Here is a 17,703-nt window from a genome sequence, read left to right as displayed (position 1 = left end):
CTAGAAAGATTCTCTGGAAATGTATCAGCAACACTGCTATCATACTCTGTGGGCCCCAGAGTATCCAAGGTGGAGAATTCAGAATTAGAGACTGGAAAGAATATGTCTTAGACACAGCAGTTGTTCTCGAGGGACCCAGAGTCCAAGATAACCCGGAGATGATGCCATGGAGTCCTAAGGGACTTGAGTTGAACCTGAGAACCACAGAGTCACACCACTTGGGCCCTTTTAAAATCATTGCCATTTTGTGCCTATATTTCATAGCAAAACTTCAGCTGACTATTGAAAGGAAGGGAAGGAGGGTGGGGCACTCTGACCTGAGAGGCAGAAGTGGTGTTGCCAAGTTATAATCCCAATGGCTTGGGAGGCTGAGGTAGGAGGATTGCAAGTTCAAGACCAGCCTCAGCAATTTAGTAAGGCCCAAAGCAACCTAGGTGAGACCCTGTCTCAAAATAAAAAATAAAAAAGGTCTGGGGATGTAGCTCAGTGGTAAATTGCCCCTGGTAACCCTAGTACACCCCTCCCTGCAAAAAGAGGTAGAATTTGGTCATCTTTGGATGTAAGTAACATCCAAAGATGTTTTGCTTAATTATGCCCCTCCTTCTCCCTCCAAAATTAAGAAAGCTAAAAGTAGTTCACAAGAATACCAGAATCAGGACTCAGGAATGACAGGGCCAGGGGAACTCTGGAAAGTGGGTGGCAGGAACTAAGGAGTAGTTTCCATTCAAGGTCACCCTGGGCTGCCGCAGACGATGGTTGGCTTTGCCTCTCACCACATCATCTTTAAGTCCCAACTCCAGAAGGAGAGAATCTGGTTGTTTCCATCTGAATCCTGCACTCCCTGCTTTGGCAGAGCATGAGGCCCTTGCATTAATGCTCTGCTGTGAACTGAATTGTTTTCCCCAAATTCATAGATTCAAAGCCAAACCCTCAGTTGGAGACAGGGCCTACAGGGAGGTAATTAGGTTAACTGAGGTCATAAGGAGTGGGACTTTGACATGACAGGATTCATCTTCATAAGAAGAGACATCAGAAGGCATGCTTTCTCCCCCTCCCTCCGTCTCTCTTTAGCCCCTTCTTTCCTCCCTCCTTCCCTCTCCTCTACCTTCCCCCTGCAAAGTGAAGATACATCCAGGAAGAGATTCTTACCAGAAACGAAATCTGACCTTGGACTTCCCTGCCCCCAGAAAATAAATTTCTCTTGATTAAGCTGTCTGTTCTGTGGTATTTTGTTACAGCAACCTGAGATAATAGAGGTGCCATATGAACCAGCAGCTGATCTGGGTTTATTCCCTCACTTATGAAACAAGGCCATAGAGAACCCTTTAGGCTGGGGGTGTGGTTCAATGGTAGGGCGCTTGCCTAGTATGCGTGAGGCTAAGTTCCATCTCAGAACCACCAAAAACTAAATAAATTTTTAAAAATAATAAAGCCCCTTCTAGCTTTAAAATTCAATGTATCCACTTATCTGTGAATCGTCTATCAATGCACCTGTGTTTACTGGTCAGCTTACTCCTGAGCCTCTCTCAATAGGAATGGACTGCTCTTACGAATGCAGATAAAATACAGAACACCCGGTTAAATTTGAATTTCAGATGAACAATGGATCCTTTTTTAGTATACACATGTCCCATGCAAAATGTGGGACAAATATTTGGGACATTTGCTAAATATGGCAATTCTAGCTATTTGACTTCTATTCTCCAAATACTGTAACCCGAGGAAGGGACATAACTGAACTTATCTCTAGATTCTCTTACAATAGTGTCTGCTACATTTTGGGATTTACAGACTGAACGTAATTGGATTTTTTTTTAAAGAGGGGAAAACAACTTTCTATTTTGCCAGAAAAAGGTGCTTATAAAACCATTAGCACTTTGCTAAAGAAAAGCCAGTTGAACATTAAAAACTACAAAACAAACTAAAGATTTTATATTTAATAATAATAATTTAGCTTTACAAAACATTCACTATAGGTCCTTTGGTTCCTCAGTTTCTAAGACAACCGGGTCAAACTTCAGATCAGATTGGCACTATCCAGCTGACTGATGTTTGTGAGCTTTGGGCATACACTTGCAGGGCTTGTTTGATTGCTTGACTTTGTGTGTGATGCTGGGGGAACTGAACCCAGGGGCCCACACATGCTAGGCAAATGCTCCACCACTGAGCTATGAACACAGATGACTTCTTGATTCTTTTGCTTTAGCTTCCAGGAAACTCAGAGTTAAATTGGAACTAATGTACAACCATAAAATACCTTTTTGGGGGGTTAGGGGTACAAGGGATTGAACCCAGGGGTGCTTAAGCACTGAGCCGTATCCCCAACTTTTTATATTTTATTATTATTGTTGTTGTTTATTTTGAGACAGGGTCTTGCTAAAGTTGCTTAGGATCTTGCTAATTTTCTGAGGCTGGACTCAAACTTGCAATCCTCCTGCCTCAGCCTACTGAGTCACTGGAATTATAGGAGTGCACGACTACACCTAGCTCAATATAAATTACCTTAAGAATTTCTGAAAAGGAAATTTTTCTGTATAAAAAATTTAATTACTGAGGTTTATGATTTTATTTTATTTTGTTGTGGTACTGGGGATTGAACCCAGGGCTTTGTGCATACCAGGCAAACACTCTACCAACTGAACTATATCCCCAGCCTAGAAATTTTTTTAAAAAAAGCTTTGCACACAGTGCGATCTCAGCAAATAAAGCTGTTAATGAAGTAAAAAATGTGAATGTTGAGTATGGGCTTATTACTTCTGAAGATGATTTTTATACTGAATTATTTTTAAAAAATATTTTTATTAGTTATTGATGGACCTTTATTTATTTATTTGTTTATATGTGGTGCTGAGAATCGAAACCAGTGCCTCACACATGCTAGGTAAGTGCTCTACCACTGAGCCACAACCCCAGACCTATACTGAATTCTTAGAGGTATAAATGTAATCACAATTTTAGTTCAATTCCAAACTTACCAAATTGGATTTCTGGGGGGTACGATCCTTGAATTTATAGAAATTCTAGCATCAAATATTAGGATCCACTGATCTCATGTCCTCTTAGCATGCACCAGAGGGCATATTTTATAGGTGAGACAACTGAGGTCCAGGAGAATGAGCACATTGTCCTATGAATCAGTGACAGGCATGGGTAAAGTGCACAGCACTGTTTTTTAGCAAATGAACTGATTCTGTTGGGGGCAGGAAGGGCAGTGACGGGTCAGGAGCTCATTGTTTAGTTTCTAGTCACACTTTATAGCAGGAAATGAATGATGGGTGTAGAGAAATGAAAGATCTAAGATTTATATTGAAAAATAGCAACACACCTCTCTCATCGATTCTGGGATTTCACAGTTCACTAAGCATTTTCCCAATATTACCGTACTTCAAATCCAACTCTTACAATAAGGAGATTTAACTATGTGGTATTGTTTTCTACCTTTTTTTCCCCCTGGTACTGAGAGCTTGAACCCAAGGTGCTTTACTGCTGAGTTGCATATCAGTCCTGAGTTGCTGGGATTACAGGCATGCCATTGCACCTGGCTTCTTTTCAAATAAGAAATGAAGTCACAGTCACTGTTTATAGGACCAAAAAAAAAAAAGAGTTGATAGCCAGGCACAGTGGTGCACATCTGTAATCCCAGCAACTCCAGAGGCTGAGGCAGGAGGAACACAAGATTACGAAATCAAGGCCAGCCTCAGCAATTTAACAGGACCCTAGGCAAGTTAGTGAGACCCTGTCTCAAAATAAAAATAAAAAAGGGCTGAGGATATGGCTCAGTGGTTTAAAAAAATAAAAAAAGCAAAACTGAAATTTGAATGCTCTCTCCTCTAGAACCATAGGATAGACCAGTGTCTTTGTCATTTAGAAAAAATGATTGTTTCAAGTCACACAAATTCTACATGATTATCAAAGAAAATTCAAATAATTCAGAAACAATATAGCTTAAAAGGCTGTTACCTACATTACCCTGATGTTGAATAGCTTGGTGAGCTTTTGCATTTCCTTTTCACACACTTTTTTTTCATGTTTACATGCATTTATAAGGAAGGGGATTTTTTTTTACTTTTCTTTTTTTAATGGAACAAACTGCACACATTGCTGTTTACATATTACTATGCTTCTTCTTCCTCTTTTTTAAAGTATATTTTTCAAATCCTTAAGTAGAGATCTATTTCTTTGTTTTAAATGAGCAATGTCTGAATACAGAATCAAAGCAATTTTTACCAGTACATAAATGAGAGAATAAGATACCACCATTAGTAATAATGGAGTTGACTGCAGAAGGGAAAAGGTGTTTGTGCTCAGAAATGGGGTAAACTAACTCTGAGAGTGTCCAATAAAAGCAGGGGCTTTGGAATTAGAATCACAAACTAGCCTAATAAAGCTTTGAGAAAGTTTTGGGATAGCTCTGGTTCCGTTTTCCCTATCTGTAAAATGAGGATAAGAATAATCTGTGTTCCATAAATTGTAGTATGGATTAAATGAGATAGTCCATATTAATGTTCAACACTATGACTGATGATGACAATGATGACAACATAACAATGATAACGGCAATGCTAATTCGCCTTTGGTCCAGGAAGGTGGGGGCTGGAGCAGCGGTGGGACTTAAATTGCTAGGATTGCAATACTAGGGACAGACGTTCCGAGAGATACTTTTGTTAAGAGATACCAAATCACTTTGGCTGTCTGGAATGCCCTCCGGAAACAGCTCTAACAGCGAAACTCCAGCTTTGGAAACCCCAGCTTTGGAAACCCCAACATCCCAGGTTTCCAGGATCCTGAGCTGTTTAGCTTTTTGAAAAACTGAGAACTAGGCCCCGCCCCTGACGTTGCGACTCTTCTACTTCTCGCCAGGCTCCTGGATGAACTACAAATCCCAGAAGACCACGCAGCACCCGTCTTATCATTCCCACTATCTGAAGCAGAACTGCAGCCGCATTGCCCGCTGGGAAGAGTAGTTCGGTCGTAATAAAGTCCTCAGGCCTGGGCGCTGCAACAAGGCGGCTGAACTGGCAGCGCTTGAGTTCTCGTTCCTCTAACCGTCCAGCCAGAGAGTAAACTGCCTTGGGAGGGCTCTGAAGACGCGCTTAGGCCTCGGGGTCCGCTGCGAAAGCGGCTAGTGTTCTAGGCCTCACTAGGTGAGAGGGAGCGCGGGGAGGAGGGCGACGGAGGCGGACGAGACCAAAAGTCAGCCTGGGGGAGGGAAGGGACCAAGGGGACGGGAAAACCCAAGTGGAAAAATAGGAGCGGGTGGGGCGAAGGCGCGCCTCGGCCGAGGGCCTATGTAGTGGTATGTCTTTATGGTTTGGGGCTACTCAGTGGGACTTCTCATCTCAGGGCCTCACCTCTCGGGTCCAGCGAGGCAATGAACTCATCAGACCTTGGACCTGGGGAGTTTGGAAGTGCAGGAGAGCCCTGGTTGGAAAGTTAGGCAGGGGGTGTTCCCCAGGAAGACTGAGAGCTGCCGTGCCCTGGGAACAAAGTCTTCTTAATCCTTCCTAAATGTTGGTGGTTGAAGGAAGTGTAACGTCTCAGAGGGTCGATGTTTTGGGGGGCTCTGGTTAAAGGGAGCCCCATCAGGGAAGGAAACCTTTGAGCCCTCCAGCTCCTCTCAGAGGCCTAACTGTGCTACTCAAGTACTCCTGACGTCAGCTTAGGAGCACTGCATGGCTTACACTGCGTGGAAGCTGGAGAAATGGGTGTCCTGCTCCTTGGTTCCAGAATATTGTAAAATTGGCCCAGCTCGTAGGAAAATGTGGAGGGTAAATTCTGAGCACAAATGTACAGGACGATCCTTCTTGGTAATAAATGCCTGTATCTTTTGAGTATGTCATGGAAAACATTCAGAACTGAACTGTACTCTGAATTTGCAATGGGTTGTGGCTAGTGAGATTACTGTTGAATTTCACTCTTTTTACATCTTTAAAAAAAATTTTTTTTAGTTGTATATGGACTCAATGCCTTTATTTTTTTTTTTATGTGGTGCTAGGATCGAACCCAGAGCCTCACACTTGCAAGACAAGTGCTCTACCACTGAGTTACAACTCCAGCCCCTTTTCTTTACATCTTTATGTGCCATCTGGATTTTGCAAAATGAGCATTACTTTTTTTCTTATTTCTCTGAGAGAGTCACTTGGCTTTTGCATTTGAAAGTCAGACACTAATACCCGTGGCTCTGTCTTGCGCTCAGTCATGTACAGATAGATTCACCAGGGATGATAATAGAATTGAATGCAAAGGGGAAGTTAGTGTGTATGGTGTATGTGAGACTAATGCTCTTTTCCTTCTTCCAGGCTGGAAAGAGACTATTAGAAAGTGTCACACCATGGTATGTGGTTGTTTGGTCTATTTCTGTCGAATCCATTATCCTTTCTAGTTTAAAATGTCACCTTTCTCATTATCTGATGGATTTAGGTTACACAAAAGAACTTTCTTGGGATCTGATAACTGGCTGGGAATGGGAATGAGAATGAGAAAAATATTGCAGTTGAAATACCTTTTTAGCTTTGTGCTTGCTTTGTCATCAGGATCATTATATTTGCATATGCTACCTACTACCTGCATGTGTGTATGCACTTTTTTTAAACTGTAAAGGAAATTTTAATATACAGTTTAGTTGTGCTTTTATGCATTTCCCGAGACAAAAGCTTGTTAAAGTAAAGGTTTGGAGTATGCCACACTTAATGTTTATTTCAATCTTTTTCTTTGACAGCTTTTGCCAATTTTTCAATTAAAGGTCAACATTACTGCATAAGCATTTCCCTGTTAAAATGTCCTTGACCCTTACAGAGGAGCAGAGGAAAAAGATTGAAGAAAATCGACAAAAGGCTCTGGCTCGTAGAGCCGAGAAGTTAACAGCAGAACAGCCCACAAGCACAGCCTTGAGCTCCTCTCTTGCTGCCAACCCTTCCCAGTCCAAGCAAGGCTATTCCCAAAATCTCCCAAAAGAGCCTTCTAAGAAAGTGAACGATGGTGTCATTTTCAAGCAACAGAATCTCAGTAATTCATCTCAGGGTCACCAAAGACCTCATCATTCCCACCATTTTCAGCTCAGTACACCCGAGCAGGCAACAGGGATATGGAAGAGCCAAGAAAAGAAGTCCACAGCCTGCCCAAGCCACAGCCCACCAAGGCAAAAGACTCTTGCTGAACTCTCTCCACCTTTGGCACAGAGTCCCCCAAATGTCCATAACCAGTTCCTCTTGAGCTATAAGTTAGATCAAGGTCATCCTCAGACTTCACATAAGATCGAATCAACATCCCTTGCTAACACAGCTCATGAGCCTTTGGTCAAAGCAAAGAGTTCCCAGGAGACACCAGCTTCTTCCTCTGGACAGCCTCCCTGGGATCCTAAATTAGAGGCCAAGGCAGTGAAAACTTCCACTTCAGGGCAGAGGATGTCTGATATCCATCATGGCTCAGGGGGTGTGACATCCAGGACTGAAGGAAGTTTCCAACGGAAATTGGGGACCTCACTCCAAAAAGCAGTTAGCGCTACACAGGGAAAATGCATAAGGGATGGAGATCGTTTCCGGGTGCAGATCGGCTATAATAAGCAGCTCCTCGCAGTGTTTAAGAGTCTGCCCAGCAGAAGTTATGGTAATGAGTCCTTTGTTCTGCAGATGTTTTTCCTATTTTTAGAGTCTCTTCTAATCTAACAGTTTCTCATAAATATTAAGAGTGCATTGGCACATTCTGTCCATCCAGTTATTAAAACTTATTCTATTTTATAATAGACATTGCCTCAGACAGCTGCCAAACTGAGGATCTACTGCATGGCCATAGGAAGAATAGCTGAATATTTACCAAGAAGCCAGTTTCTTTGCCAGGTGTTTTGCATGTATTGCAGGATTTAAGCCTAAAAACTTTTGTTTAAAAAAATGTAGATTTCCCCCACATTTTAAAATCAATGGGACTGCTAGGTTGATTGATCTGGAGGGGAGAGCCGGACGTGGCTAGCTTGGCCACACTTCAGCACGACTGGTCTAAATGTTGCTTTACCTGACTTGCACTAGGATTCAGAGAAATTGAGTTCTCATCTTAACTGCCCTCAGCCTTCTTAAGTAAGGCCCATAACTTTCCAGGCCTGAGGTGAAACAAAATAATTACCTTTATTTCCTACTTCTGTAGAGATTTTGTAAATCAGAAGGGGCTTGTGGGTCAACTATGTTGACCTTGGCATTTATTCAGAAAATAAACTTTTTTTGTGGTGCTGGGCATGGAATCCAGGGCCTTGTACATACGAGGCAAGCACTCTACTAACTGGCTTTATCCCCAGCCCTAGAAAACAAACTTTTATTAAGTGTTCAAGTACAAATTAAGAGTCATCAGCCTTCTGTTTTATTTCAGATCCTGCCACCAAGACGTGGGACTTTAACATGTCTGACTACAGTGCTTTGAGTAAGTGAGTACATCCTTGTCCCCTCTGGAGGGCCATCCTAGCACCAAAAGGTCTAGCTCCTGGTGTGCATCTCCTCATTCTCCTTCCACTATGGCCAACCTAAGGAGGTGGCTCCTTGAGCAAAGGTCATTGCTTATGTTAATAAGAGCTAGCACTTTTTTTTTTTTTTTCTTTTTTGTCACCGAGGATGGGCGCTTTACCATGGAGATACTTTCCCAGTCCCTTGTATAATTTATTTAGAGGCAGGTTCTCACTAAATTGTTGAGACTGGCCTCAAGCTTTCAATCCTTCTGCCTCAGCCTCCCAAGTCACTGGAATTCTAGGTATGGGCCACCACAGTCAGCTAAAAGCTATCATTTTATGGTCTCTTCTATGCATTAAGCTGTTGTAAGCTCGTAAGTTATGCTAATTCCTTATAACAACCATTTTATGGATGGGGAAACGGTTCCAGAAAGGCTGAGTAACTAATACAGGGTCACACAGCCTACAAGTTACCTTTGAGATTCATGCCATAGAGTGCATGTTTCCACTGGATAGTGCCAGTGACAGGCAGTATGCTCTGCCCTGCTCCTAGAAAGGTCACCGTTTAGCACATAGCCCCAGATCCCATAGTACTCTGGCTAGAGAGGTTCTGGGAAGGGTTGCCCTGGCAGGAGCCAATCAATGTTATGTCTGCTTGTTGTTAGCCCCTGGATACACCATTCTCTTTGGAGCATTTGTTGACTGTCCTATGTGAAAGTTTTTGTCCCCTCTTCCTGGCCCCCTAGCCTATTCTTCTGTCAATGAAACAGCCCCAGGTCCTTTCATCTCTTATTTTACTCATCCTTCCTAGCATCCATTTCTATACCTGTTCTTTCCCCTGCCCAGCTCAAAAAAGGGAAAGATAGCATACATGCTCAGATCACTTCTGTGTGGATTTGGGGCATGAGGCAGAATTCTTTGAGGTCAGCAGTACAGTTTCTAGAATTTCCTGCTCTCTCCTGGCCTTGGCTACTTGTCTTGTTCTTATGTTTTGGTAACCTCTGGTGCATTAGTTTTCTAGGGCTGTCTTAACACAGATGGGGTAAGGATGAAGGGTTTGCACCAGAAGTATATTTCCTCACAATCTGAGAGGAAGGAGGTTTGAGATCAGGTGTGTGCAGAATTGGTTTCTTCAGAGGCCTGTCCTTGACTTGCAGATGGACAGTTCTCTCTGTGTCCTCCCATGGCCAAATCTCTGGGGTCTTTCTTCTTAAAAGGATATACCAGTCATACTGGATTAGGGCCCACCCTAATGACCTCATGTAACTTTAATTTTTTTTTTTAAGAGAGAGAGAGAGAGAATTTTTTAATTTTTTTTTTTTTTGTTTTCGGCAGACACAACATCTTTGTTTGTATGTGGTGCTGAGTATCGAACCCGGGCCGCACGCATGCCAGGAGAGCGCGCTACTGCTTGAGCCATATCCCCAGCCCTCATGTAACTTTAAAGGCTATATCTCACAGTCATATTCTGAAGTACTTGGAATTAGGATCCAGCATGAATTTTTAAGGGTCATAATTCAGCCCATGACACAGCTGGTAGGAAGCCCTCTTTTTAATCCATTTTTGTACCATATTGGAAGGAGACCCACTGCTCTAGGCTAAGATTGTTGGTCTTGCCAGTTGTGGAGCACATCTCCCAATGATTTGGGAGACTAATAAGACAGAAGGATTGCAAGTTTGAGGCCAGCCTCAGCAACTAGTGAGGCCCTCAGCTACTTAGTGAGACCCTATCACAAAATTAAAAATTAAAAAAAAAAAAAGGGCTGGTCCCCCCTTCCCCCCAAAAAAGATTGCTGGTCTTGACATCCTGGTATTTTCATAGTTGCTCTTTTGAAACCAGTGATTCCCGCTGCATCAGGTTTCGTTTCTTTTTTTTTTTTTTTTTTTTCACTTCTGTTTTCTGACCACGATGCTTGGTGAGAGATGACTCTGCTTTTGCAAATTCATTAGACTTTCTGTGTGGTATGGTTGCTTTTTGTAATGTTCCACGTATTTTTGTTGCATTTTTGCAGTACTGGGGATTGAATCCAGAGAAGCTCTATCACTGAGCCACATTTTTTAATTGGAGACAGGGTCGCTAAGTTGCCGAGGCTGGCCTTGAACCTGTAATCCTCCTGCCTCACCTTCTGGAATTATCATCTATTTTTTGAAAACAGTTTATTGGGCCCAAAATTCACTATGTAGCATTTAGGTAAAGTTTACTGAATTATTTGGCATTTCTGCCTTGAAATCTTTGTCATGGTATTTCTAATTTTCATATAGTTCATGATTGTTCTGTCATTTTAATAGACAGATTTTTTTTTTTTTTCAGTACTTGGGATCAAACCCTGATCCTTGCAAAGGCTAGACCCATGTTCTATCATAGAGCTATATCCCCAGCCCAGATTTTTTTTTTTTAAGTTATAGATGGAAACTTAGGAGGATCCATCCCAGTGTCTCACACATGCTAGGCGCACACCCTACCACTGATCCATAACCTCAGCCCCGGATTTTGCTTTAACTGTACTGCACACTCATTATAGTACACACAGAGCATTAACACAATAGAGAAAGAAAAACTATGCTTTATAGTCTCCTCACTTAGCCACTATTAACATTTTGGTTTTCTTCCTCCAGCCTTTTATTTTGCATTAAAAGAAACAAATTTTATATTTGTATGTAATTTTTGTCTTGCCTTTTGGTATGCTATTTCAGCACAAGCCTTTTATTTTATTATTTATTTAGTTACTTTGGTACCAGGAATTGATCCCAAGGGCATTTAACCACTGAGCCACATCCCCAGTTCTTTTTATTTTATTTTATTTTATTTGTATTTTTAGACACGGGCTTATTAAGTTGCTTAGAGCCCTGCCAAATTATTTTAATTAATGTTAACAGTTAATTCTGAGTGATGCAAACACAGGTGCCATTACAATAATGTGCCCTTGTGACCTTCAAAAAATGATTTCAGAAACCAGATGGCGTGGCACATGCTTGTAATCTCAGCAGCTTTTCAGGCTGAGGCAGGACAATTGCAAGTTCAAAGCCAGCCTCAGCAACTTAGCAAGGCCCTAAGCAACTTAGAGAGACCCTGTCTCTAAATAAAATATAAAAAGGGCTGGGGATGTGGCTCAATGGTTGAGTGCCCCTGTGGGTTCAATCCCTGGTATCAAAAAACAAACAATAAATGATTTCATGTTATTGAATGTAATAGTATTTTTCAACTTTTGCCTTTTCCAGAATTTCTAAAAAATAGTAATGACTGCATAACATTGAGTGTATGAATATGCCACAGGTTGTTTGAATCATTTTCTTACTGCTTAATTTGCTCCCATTTTCCCCAGTCTTCCAGCCAGCTATAAGGAGCTTCTCTGTGAACAAGAATTTGTCTGTTTTCAGTTGTTACTTGGCATAGATTCCCAGAAGTTGGATCATTATGATCACTTTTTAGAGCTGACATGTATACTGCCAAGTTTTCTCCAGAGGTTTTATTCCCAGCTAGCAATGCAGATGTCTAATTGGTTTTCCCTCTGTAACTTTGGTAAATAAAAAAATAACTTCTTATATTTCCTAGTATTTGTGAAGTTGAACATTTCTTCCAATATTTCCTAGTCATTTTTCCTGCTGTATTGAGTTGGTTACATTTATATATATATTTTATTTCATGGCCTTAATACTTTTTAAAGCATGAGATTTGTTTTTGTTTCTTGGAAATATCTTTGCTCGGTTGTCTTGCCCTTTGGTGCAGTTTGTTTCTTTCTGTTTGGTTGTATGCAGTCAAATCTGTTGATCCACAAAATGCAACTGTGATACATGAAATTATGTTTAGAAACATTCATTTGTGGCCTGTCAGTCCTGTCTCTTGTTCCCTTATTCTCCAAGCCAGTGTCAGAGTAGTGACCCGAGAATAGGGTTTAAATGGCTGATTTGTGCTGTGTTGACTTCAGTGGCTTCTCCAATACTATATCAGAAATTACCCAAGTTTACTTATTCCAGTGAACTGTTTCTCCCCCCTTGTTAATTGCTGAATTCTTTATTTTTTAATTTAAAAAACTTGATCAGAAGAATTATATTCTGTGTGTGTGTGTGTTGATTTTAAGAGGGGTATTGCTAAGTTGCCTGGTTTGGCCTCAGACTCCTGAGCTCAAGAGATCCTTCTGCCTTTGCTTACCAAATAGCTGGGACTACAGGTGTGCATCGTGCACCTGTCACATTCAATAAGTATGGAAATTCCTAAAGCCCCAGTTAAAGGACACTTGCAAGCCTTCCTAGCCTAATAGTATCTCTTCTCACCTATCTGCTACATATCTTATCCCTACCCTACTTTCTTGCTTGCCTTGTCACCCTAGACCACACGAAAGTTGCCCAGAGTTGTCCACCTTGTCACTTCTGACTTTTTTCTCTTCTTTCACAGTGAAAGCTGCTCAGCGCCTCCCGACAATCACCCTGGAGCCATTGGAAGGGGTTGGTGGCAACTCTGGGGGATACGCCAGCCTTCCTTCAGCTCCGTCCCTTGCTTTTGTCAAAGGGAGATGCATGCTCATCTCCCGGGCCCGCTTCGAGGTAGACGTCAGCTATTCAGAGGACCTGATCGCTCTATTTAAACAGATGGATTCCAGGAAATATGGCAAGTAATTGGTCTCTGTGTGATTATAGAGTGGTCTGTGATCCCAGTGAAGTGTCTCTATCTTTATTTAAAAATTACCTTTTTTTGGTGCTGGGGATTGAACCCAGGGGTGCTTTACTGCTGAGTCATATCTCCAGCCTTTTTTTATGTTTAATTTTGAGACAGAGTCTTGCTGAGTTGCTTAAGGCCTTCCTAAATTTCTGAGGCTGACCTTAAACTTGCCATCCTCCTGCATCAGCGTTCCAAGTTGCTAGGATTACAGGCATGTGCTAGTGCACTGGGCTCAAAAATGACTTTCTTGATAGTACCTTCTAGTTCTGCCTCTTTGCTATAGAAAGATGACACTTCACTTATTCCAGATGGTGAACACATAGTGGGGACTGTTTTATTCTAAGGCCTCCTGAGAAGACTCCACAATTTTCCCTAGTCACCTGGTCTGTGTCATCTTGTGTACAAATACATAAATTCCTTTTTAAGCCATTAAAAAGTATGTATTTCCATTTTAGCCTTATCTGAACATAAAAACATTGGTTGCCATTAAAAATATGCCTTTCTGTAGATGAAGGCAGTGGTTTGCAAACCTGAGCATTCATGGTAACCACCTGTACAACTTGTTAAAATATGGCTTATCAGACACCAGTTTCTGATTGTGTAGCTCTAGAGTGGGGAAAAGAAAAAAGAATCTGTTTCCAACAAGTTCCCTGGTCCTGCTGCTGGTCAGGGGAACACAGTGCCTCAGTCTGAAAATACTTCTGGGTCTGCTCTCTGACTGCTCATTAGTTTCTCTGGGCTGCATCAAAAACACTGGTGCCTCCTTCCCAACCAGAGGTGCTTATTTCAATGGTCAGAGATGGGGTTGGGGCTTTGGTTTTCAAAAAGATTTTTAAAATCTTCAAGCAAACCTAATAATCAGACCAGATTGAAAAACACTGGCTAAAGTAGAGTGATTTTGCTTTATTTATTTATTTATTTATTTTGTGAGGTTCTTTAAAAGCTGCCCATTCAGAATAGGGCAGGGGCAACTTTGGAGTCTAGACTCCTGGGGCTCATCCTTGGTTTCCTCCTCAGCTCAGCCCATGGTGTTTTTAAAAAACAATCTGAATTTTATAGATTAATGTTCTCCCATTCTTGGGAGGGTTTTAGTCTTTTCCTTAGGCAAGTAGAAAACAAACCCTGGAAACATCATGCCTGTGAGGCCCCCATTCCAGACAAGGTCACGGAAGATGCCACTGTGGAATCTCTGCTCTTGAGAGCTTAGATCAGAGCCTGGGCTCCAGGGAGCTTGTGATGGTGACCAGAAGTCACCATTCCTTAGCTGCGCAGATTTTAGCTGAGGAGCCTGGACTGCTCAGCAGGGTTTGGGTGTGGGAGGCCTGGTCATGAAGTGAGCTGTTCATGTGAGACCTGGGATTCCCTGCTCCTCGCCTACTCAGATGTTTGGCTTTAGCTGGTGGTTGGTGATCCTTAAAAGGCAACACATGATGGGTGTCTACCATCCACTTTTGAAATTGCTCCCAACCTGGCCTGCTATATGGTGAGTGGATAGGACTAAAATATCAATAGCCCATCCTGTGCACACCCAGACTTCCAGAAACCAGGGTGGGCTTCTTGGCCACAGCTCTTCCTCATGGATTTCCCCACTTGCTGCTCTGCTGCCATCAGAACAAGTTGTAGTCGGGCAGAGGCTTCCTCTGCTGCCCCTACATTCAAGACCATCTCTGGTCTGGTCCTCCCATCAGTGCCACTTAGGCTTTGTTACTTTTAACTTCCTCAATTGGGCCTATGTCCATTATGCTTTTTTCTTTAGAAATGACCTTAGAGGGGGAATTGACTTTTGCTGCTCAGATAGCATTTTCAAAATCCAAACCTTCTTGATTTTCTCAAATAGTAAATTAGTAGGGAAATCCTTCTAATTAAAAAGTTAGCCACTGCTGGGTAGTAAGATGCTCCCCCTTCTAGTTAACATTGTATATAATTTATGCTACACTTACTAATTAGCACATGACATAATAGTGACTATAGCAATATCTTAAGAACCAGCTTTCTGGGGGCTGGGGTGTGGCTCAGCGGTAGAGGACTTGCCTGGCGTGTGTGAGGCCCTGGGTTCAATCTGCAGCACAACATATAAATAAATAAATTAAATAAAAGATTCATTGACAACTAAAAAAATATTAAAAAAAGAACCAGCTTTCTGAGTGTTCATTATTTTCCAGGCATACTTTTTTTTTTTTTAATATAAATTTTTTTTTAAAGTAGTAGATGGACACAATACCTTTATTTTATTTATTTATTTTTATGTGGTGCTGAGGATCAAACCTAGTGCCTCACATGTACTGGACAAGTTCTCTACTACTGAGCCACCAACCCAATGCATACTTTTATAAGCATTTTACATGTAAATTCCATGTAATCCTCACAATAACCCTGTAGTGGCCTCATCTTTTAGATATAGAAATTGAGGCACAGTGGTGTTACAGAGCTTGCCCAAGATCACACAGCAGTAAGAGGCAGAGCTGTGATTTGAACGTAGGTGGTTTGACCACTTTGAACACATGCAGTTTGTTTCCTATGTGGAAATGGAGCTAGTCTCAGAGCCTACTGCATGGAGTTGTGAGGCAGGTAAGATGGCACCAGGGCTTTTCTTGGCATGGTGCCTGGCTTAAAGTAAGTGCCGAGTAAATGTAAGCTACGATTGTCATCCCCATCTTGGATATTCAGGGCATTTGTGACCTGAGCCATCCTCAGTCATGTGTCCTGTAGCATCTTTTATCACAGCCCTTATAACCCATGATCATTATCATCTTTGCTTTCCTCCCTCTTGGTGTGTTGTGGATGCCTCAAGGGCAAGTGCTCTTTATGTCTTTATCCCCAGTGCCCAGCGTGTGACCATCCCTGTCACTACGGTTTAGTGGAGGGTTAGGAAGCCAGGGAGTGAGCGAGTATGCTGACCCAGCAGGAGGGCCATGTGTCCTGTTGGCTTAGTATTGTTTTTTCTTCTCATTACAGATGCCAATACCAGGAAATGGAACTTTCTCTTGGAAGAACACAATAAACTGAGTGAGAAGCCCACCTTGCTATTTTTATATTGTCCTGTTTTTAAGACTTAATAGTCTTTAAATGTAATGTCTTTGAAGAGTCTTCTTCTCCTTCTACTGTAGTAACTTCAGATGACTGAGGACAGGGTAGGTAAAGGTGAGATGTTCTCAGGCAACTTTTTTAATGTCCACTGACATAGTGGTTTTATGACAGCCCACGCAGACATATTGTTCTTCATCCCTCAGGGTGTGATGCTGCTGTTAAAATCCCTGAGGCCTAAAAACCTTCCTTCATCATAGAAGTGATGCGGATGTAAGGAATCAATCGTGAGCTGGGATTGCTTAGCTTAGGGGAGAGGCCTTAGATGGCCTCTACAAACAGGCTCTCAGTTTACTTCTAGAACAAACAGCTCAAGAAAGTAGTCTCAGTGGTTATCAGTTTTATAACGAGGTGCATTCTATTAGACACAGAAGTTTAGACCAGGGAACTTCAGCATTTTAACAGGTATTGCAGAGGCTGACCAGAGGAAGGAGGTATGTGTACTGGTAAGAGAAGGGGATGCTTGCTGGGCATAGTGGTACATGCTTGTCATCCCAGTGGCTTGGGAGCCTGAAGCAGGAGGATCATGAGTTCAAAGCCAGCCTCAGCAACCTAATAAGGCCCTAAGCAACTTAGCAAGTCCCCTGTCTCAAAATTTTAAAAACTGGACTGGGGATATGGCTCAGGGGTTAAATGCCCTACGTTCATCCCTAGTCCCCCCCCACACACACACAAAAAAGAAGAAGGGGATGCAGTTGGGCAGTTGGACTTATCAATTTTCTTCTGTGTGCCCTGATTAGATGGGGCAGAAAATTCTAATATGCCTGAGGTAGAGGGGCATGGTCGAATCTTGACCTGTCCTGGAACTAGAATGCCAGTGTTGTCCATCTTCCAAGCTTTGGTGATTCTGCAGTGGGTGTGCAGTAGCACCGTGTGTTCCCCTGTCTGTCCCCCTGTGGGCTTGCTGGGCCTTCTGTACAGTGGGAGGAGGCATGTTTTGGTGCCCATCAGCCAGAAGAGACCTGACCCAGCCCTGGGAGCTGACCATCTTGCCCCTCAGGTGAGGGTTTTTTTGTTGTTGTTGTTGTTTGTTTGTTTTAAAGAGAAAGAGAGATTGAGAGAGAATTTGAATCTTTTTTGTAGATGGACACAACACAATGCCTTTATTTTTATGTGGTGCTGAGAATCGAACCCGGGTCCCGCCCGTCCTAGGCGAGCGCTCTACTGCTGAGCCATAATTCCAGCCCCAAGGGTTTTAAGGAAGAATGACAAGCTGGGTTCCTTCTCCGTGTCTCCCATTTTGTGACTTAATGTGTGATGTCCTGTATAGATATGTCAACATCCTGGGTCCCATTTGTCCCTTCTGTTTAAAAAAAAAAAGGAATCTAATCTTTAATCTTTATCTCCTACTGACTGGAATTAAATAAGGAAAAGGCTTTTGGGTCTTTGAGGAAGGCCTTGCTGTAAACTTCAAGGTTAATTTTGAATATGAGGTGATGCTATTTAGTATCAGTAAATGCTGACCGAGACAGGAGGATGGACGGTGTCCATCAGGCTCTCTGGCTGCTGCTATTTGCAACTTGTGATTCAGTGG

At 42.2% G+C, this 17,703-nt stretch overlaps 1 protein-coding gene and 1 non-coding gene across 3 annotated transcripts in view; one reads left to right on the top strand and one right to left on the bottom strand.

Annotated features, from left to right (window-relative positions):
* Positions 1-2,578: 2,578 nt before the first annotated feature.
* Positions 2,579-2,652, bottom strand: Trnat-ggu (transfer RNA threonine (anticodon GGU)). Its single transcript has one exon. It is a non-coding gene; the product is annotated as a tRNA-Thr (tRNA).
* Positions 2,653-4,953: 2,301 nt separating this feature from the next.
* The window catches only part of Smarcal1 (SNF2 related chromatin remodeling annealing helicase 1), a 58,737-nt gene continuing 45,987 nt past the window's right edge, over positions 4,954-17,703 (top strand). The window contains exons 1-6 of one of the 2 annotated variants that reach the window (XM_027941749.2): positions 4,954-5,144; positions 6,300-6,334; positions 6,719-7,605; positions 8,356-8,406; positions 12,822-13,034; positions 16,041-16,091. In XM_027941749.2, the coding sequence (XP_027797550.2) occupies positions 6,777-7,605; positions 8,356-8,406; positions 12,822-13,034; positions 16,041-16,091 (1,144 nt within the window). In that variant the 5' untranslated portion in view covers positions 4,954-5,144; positions 6,300-6,334; positions 6,719-6,776. Of the gene's footprint in view, positions 5,145-5,234; positions 5,297-6,299; positions 6,335-6,718; positions 7,606-8,355; positions 8,407-12,821; positions 13,035-16,040; positions 16,092-17,703 lie in introns of those variants that run through there. The other variant, XM_071619643.1, reaches the window with a different exon arrangement.

Source organism: Marmota flaviventris, chromosome 11 (genome assembly GCF_047511675.1).
Source record: "Marmota flaviventris isolate mMarFla1 chromosome 11, mMarFla1.hap1, whole genome shotgun sequence".
In the NCBI taxonomy this organism is placed as follows: Eukaryota; Metazoa; Chordata; class Mammalia; order Rodentia; family Sciuridae; genus Marmota; species Marmota flaviventris.
The sequence above is the reverse complement of the archived record's forward strand: the minus strand, read 5'-3'. Positions and strand labels throughout refer to the sequence as shown.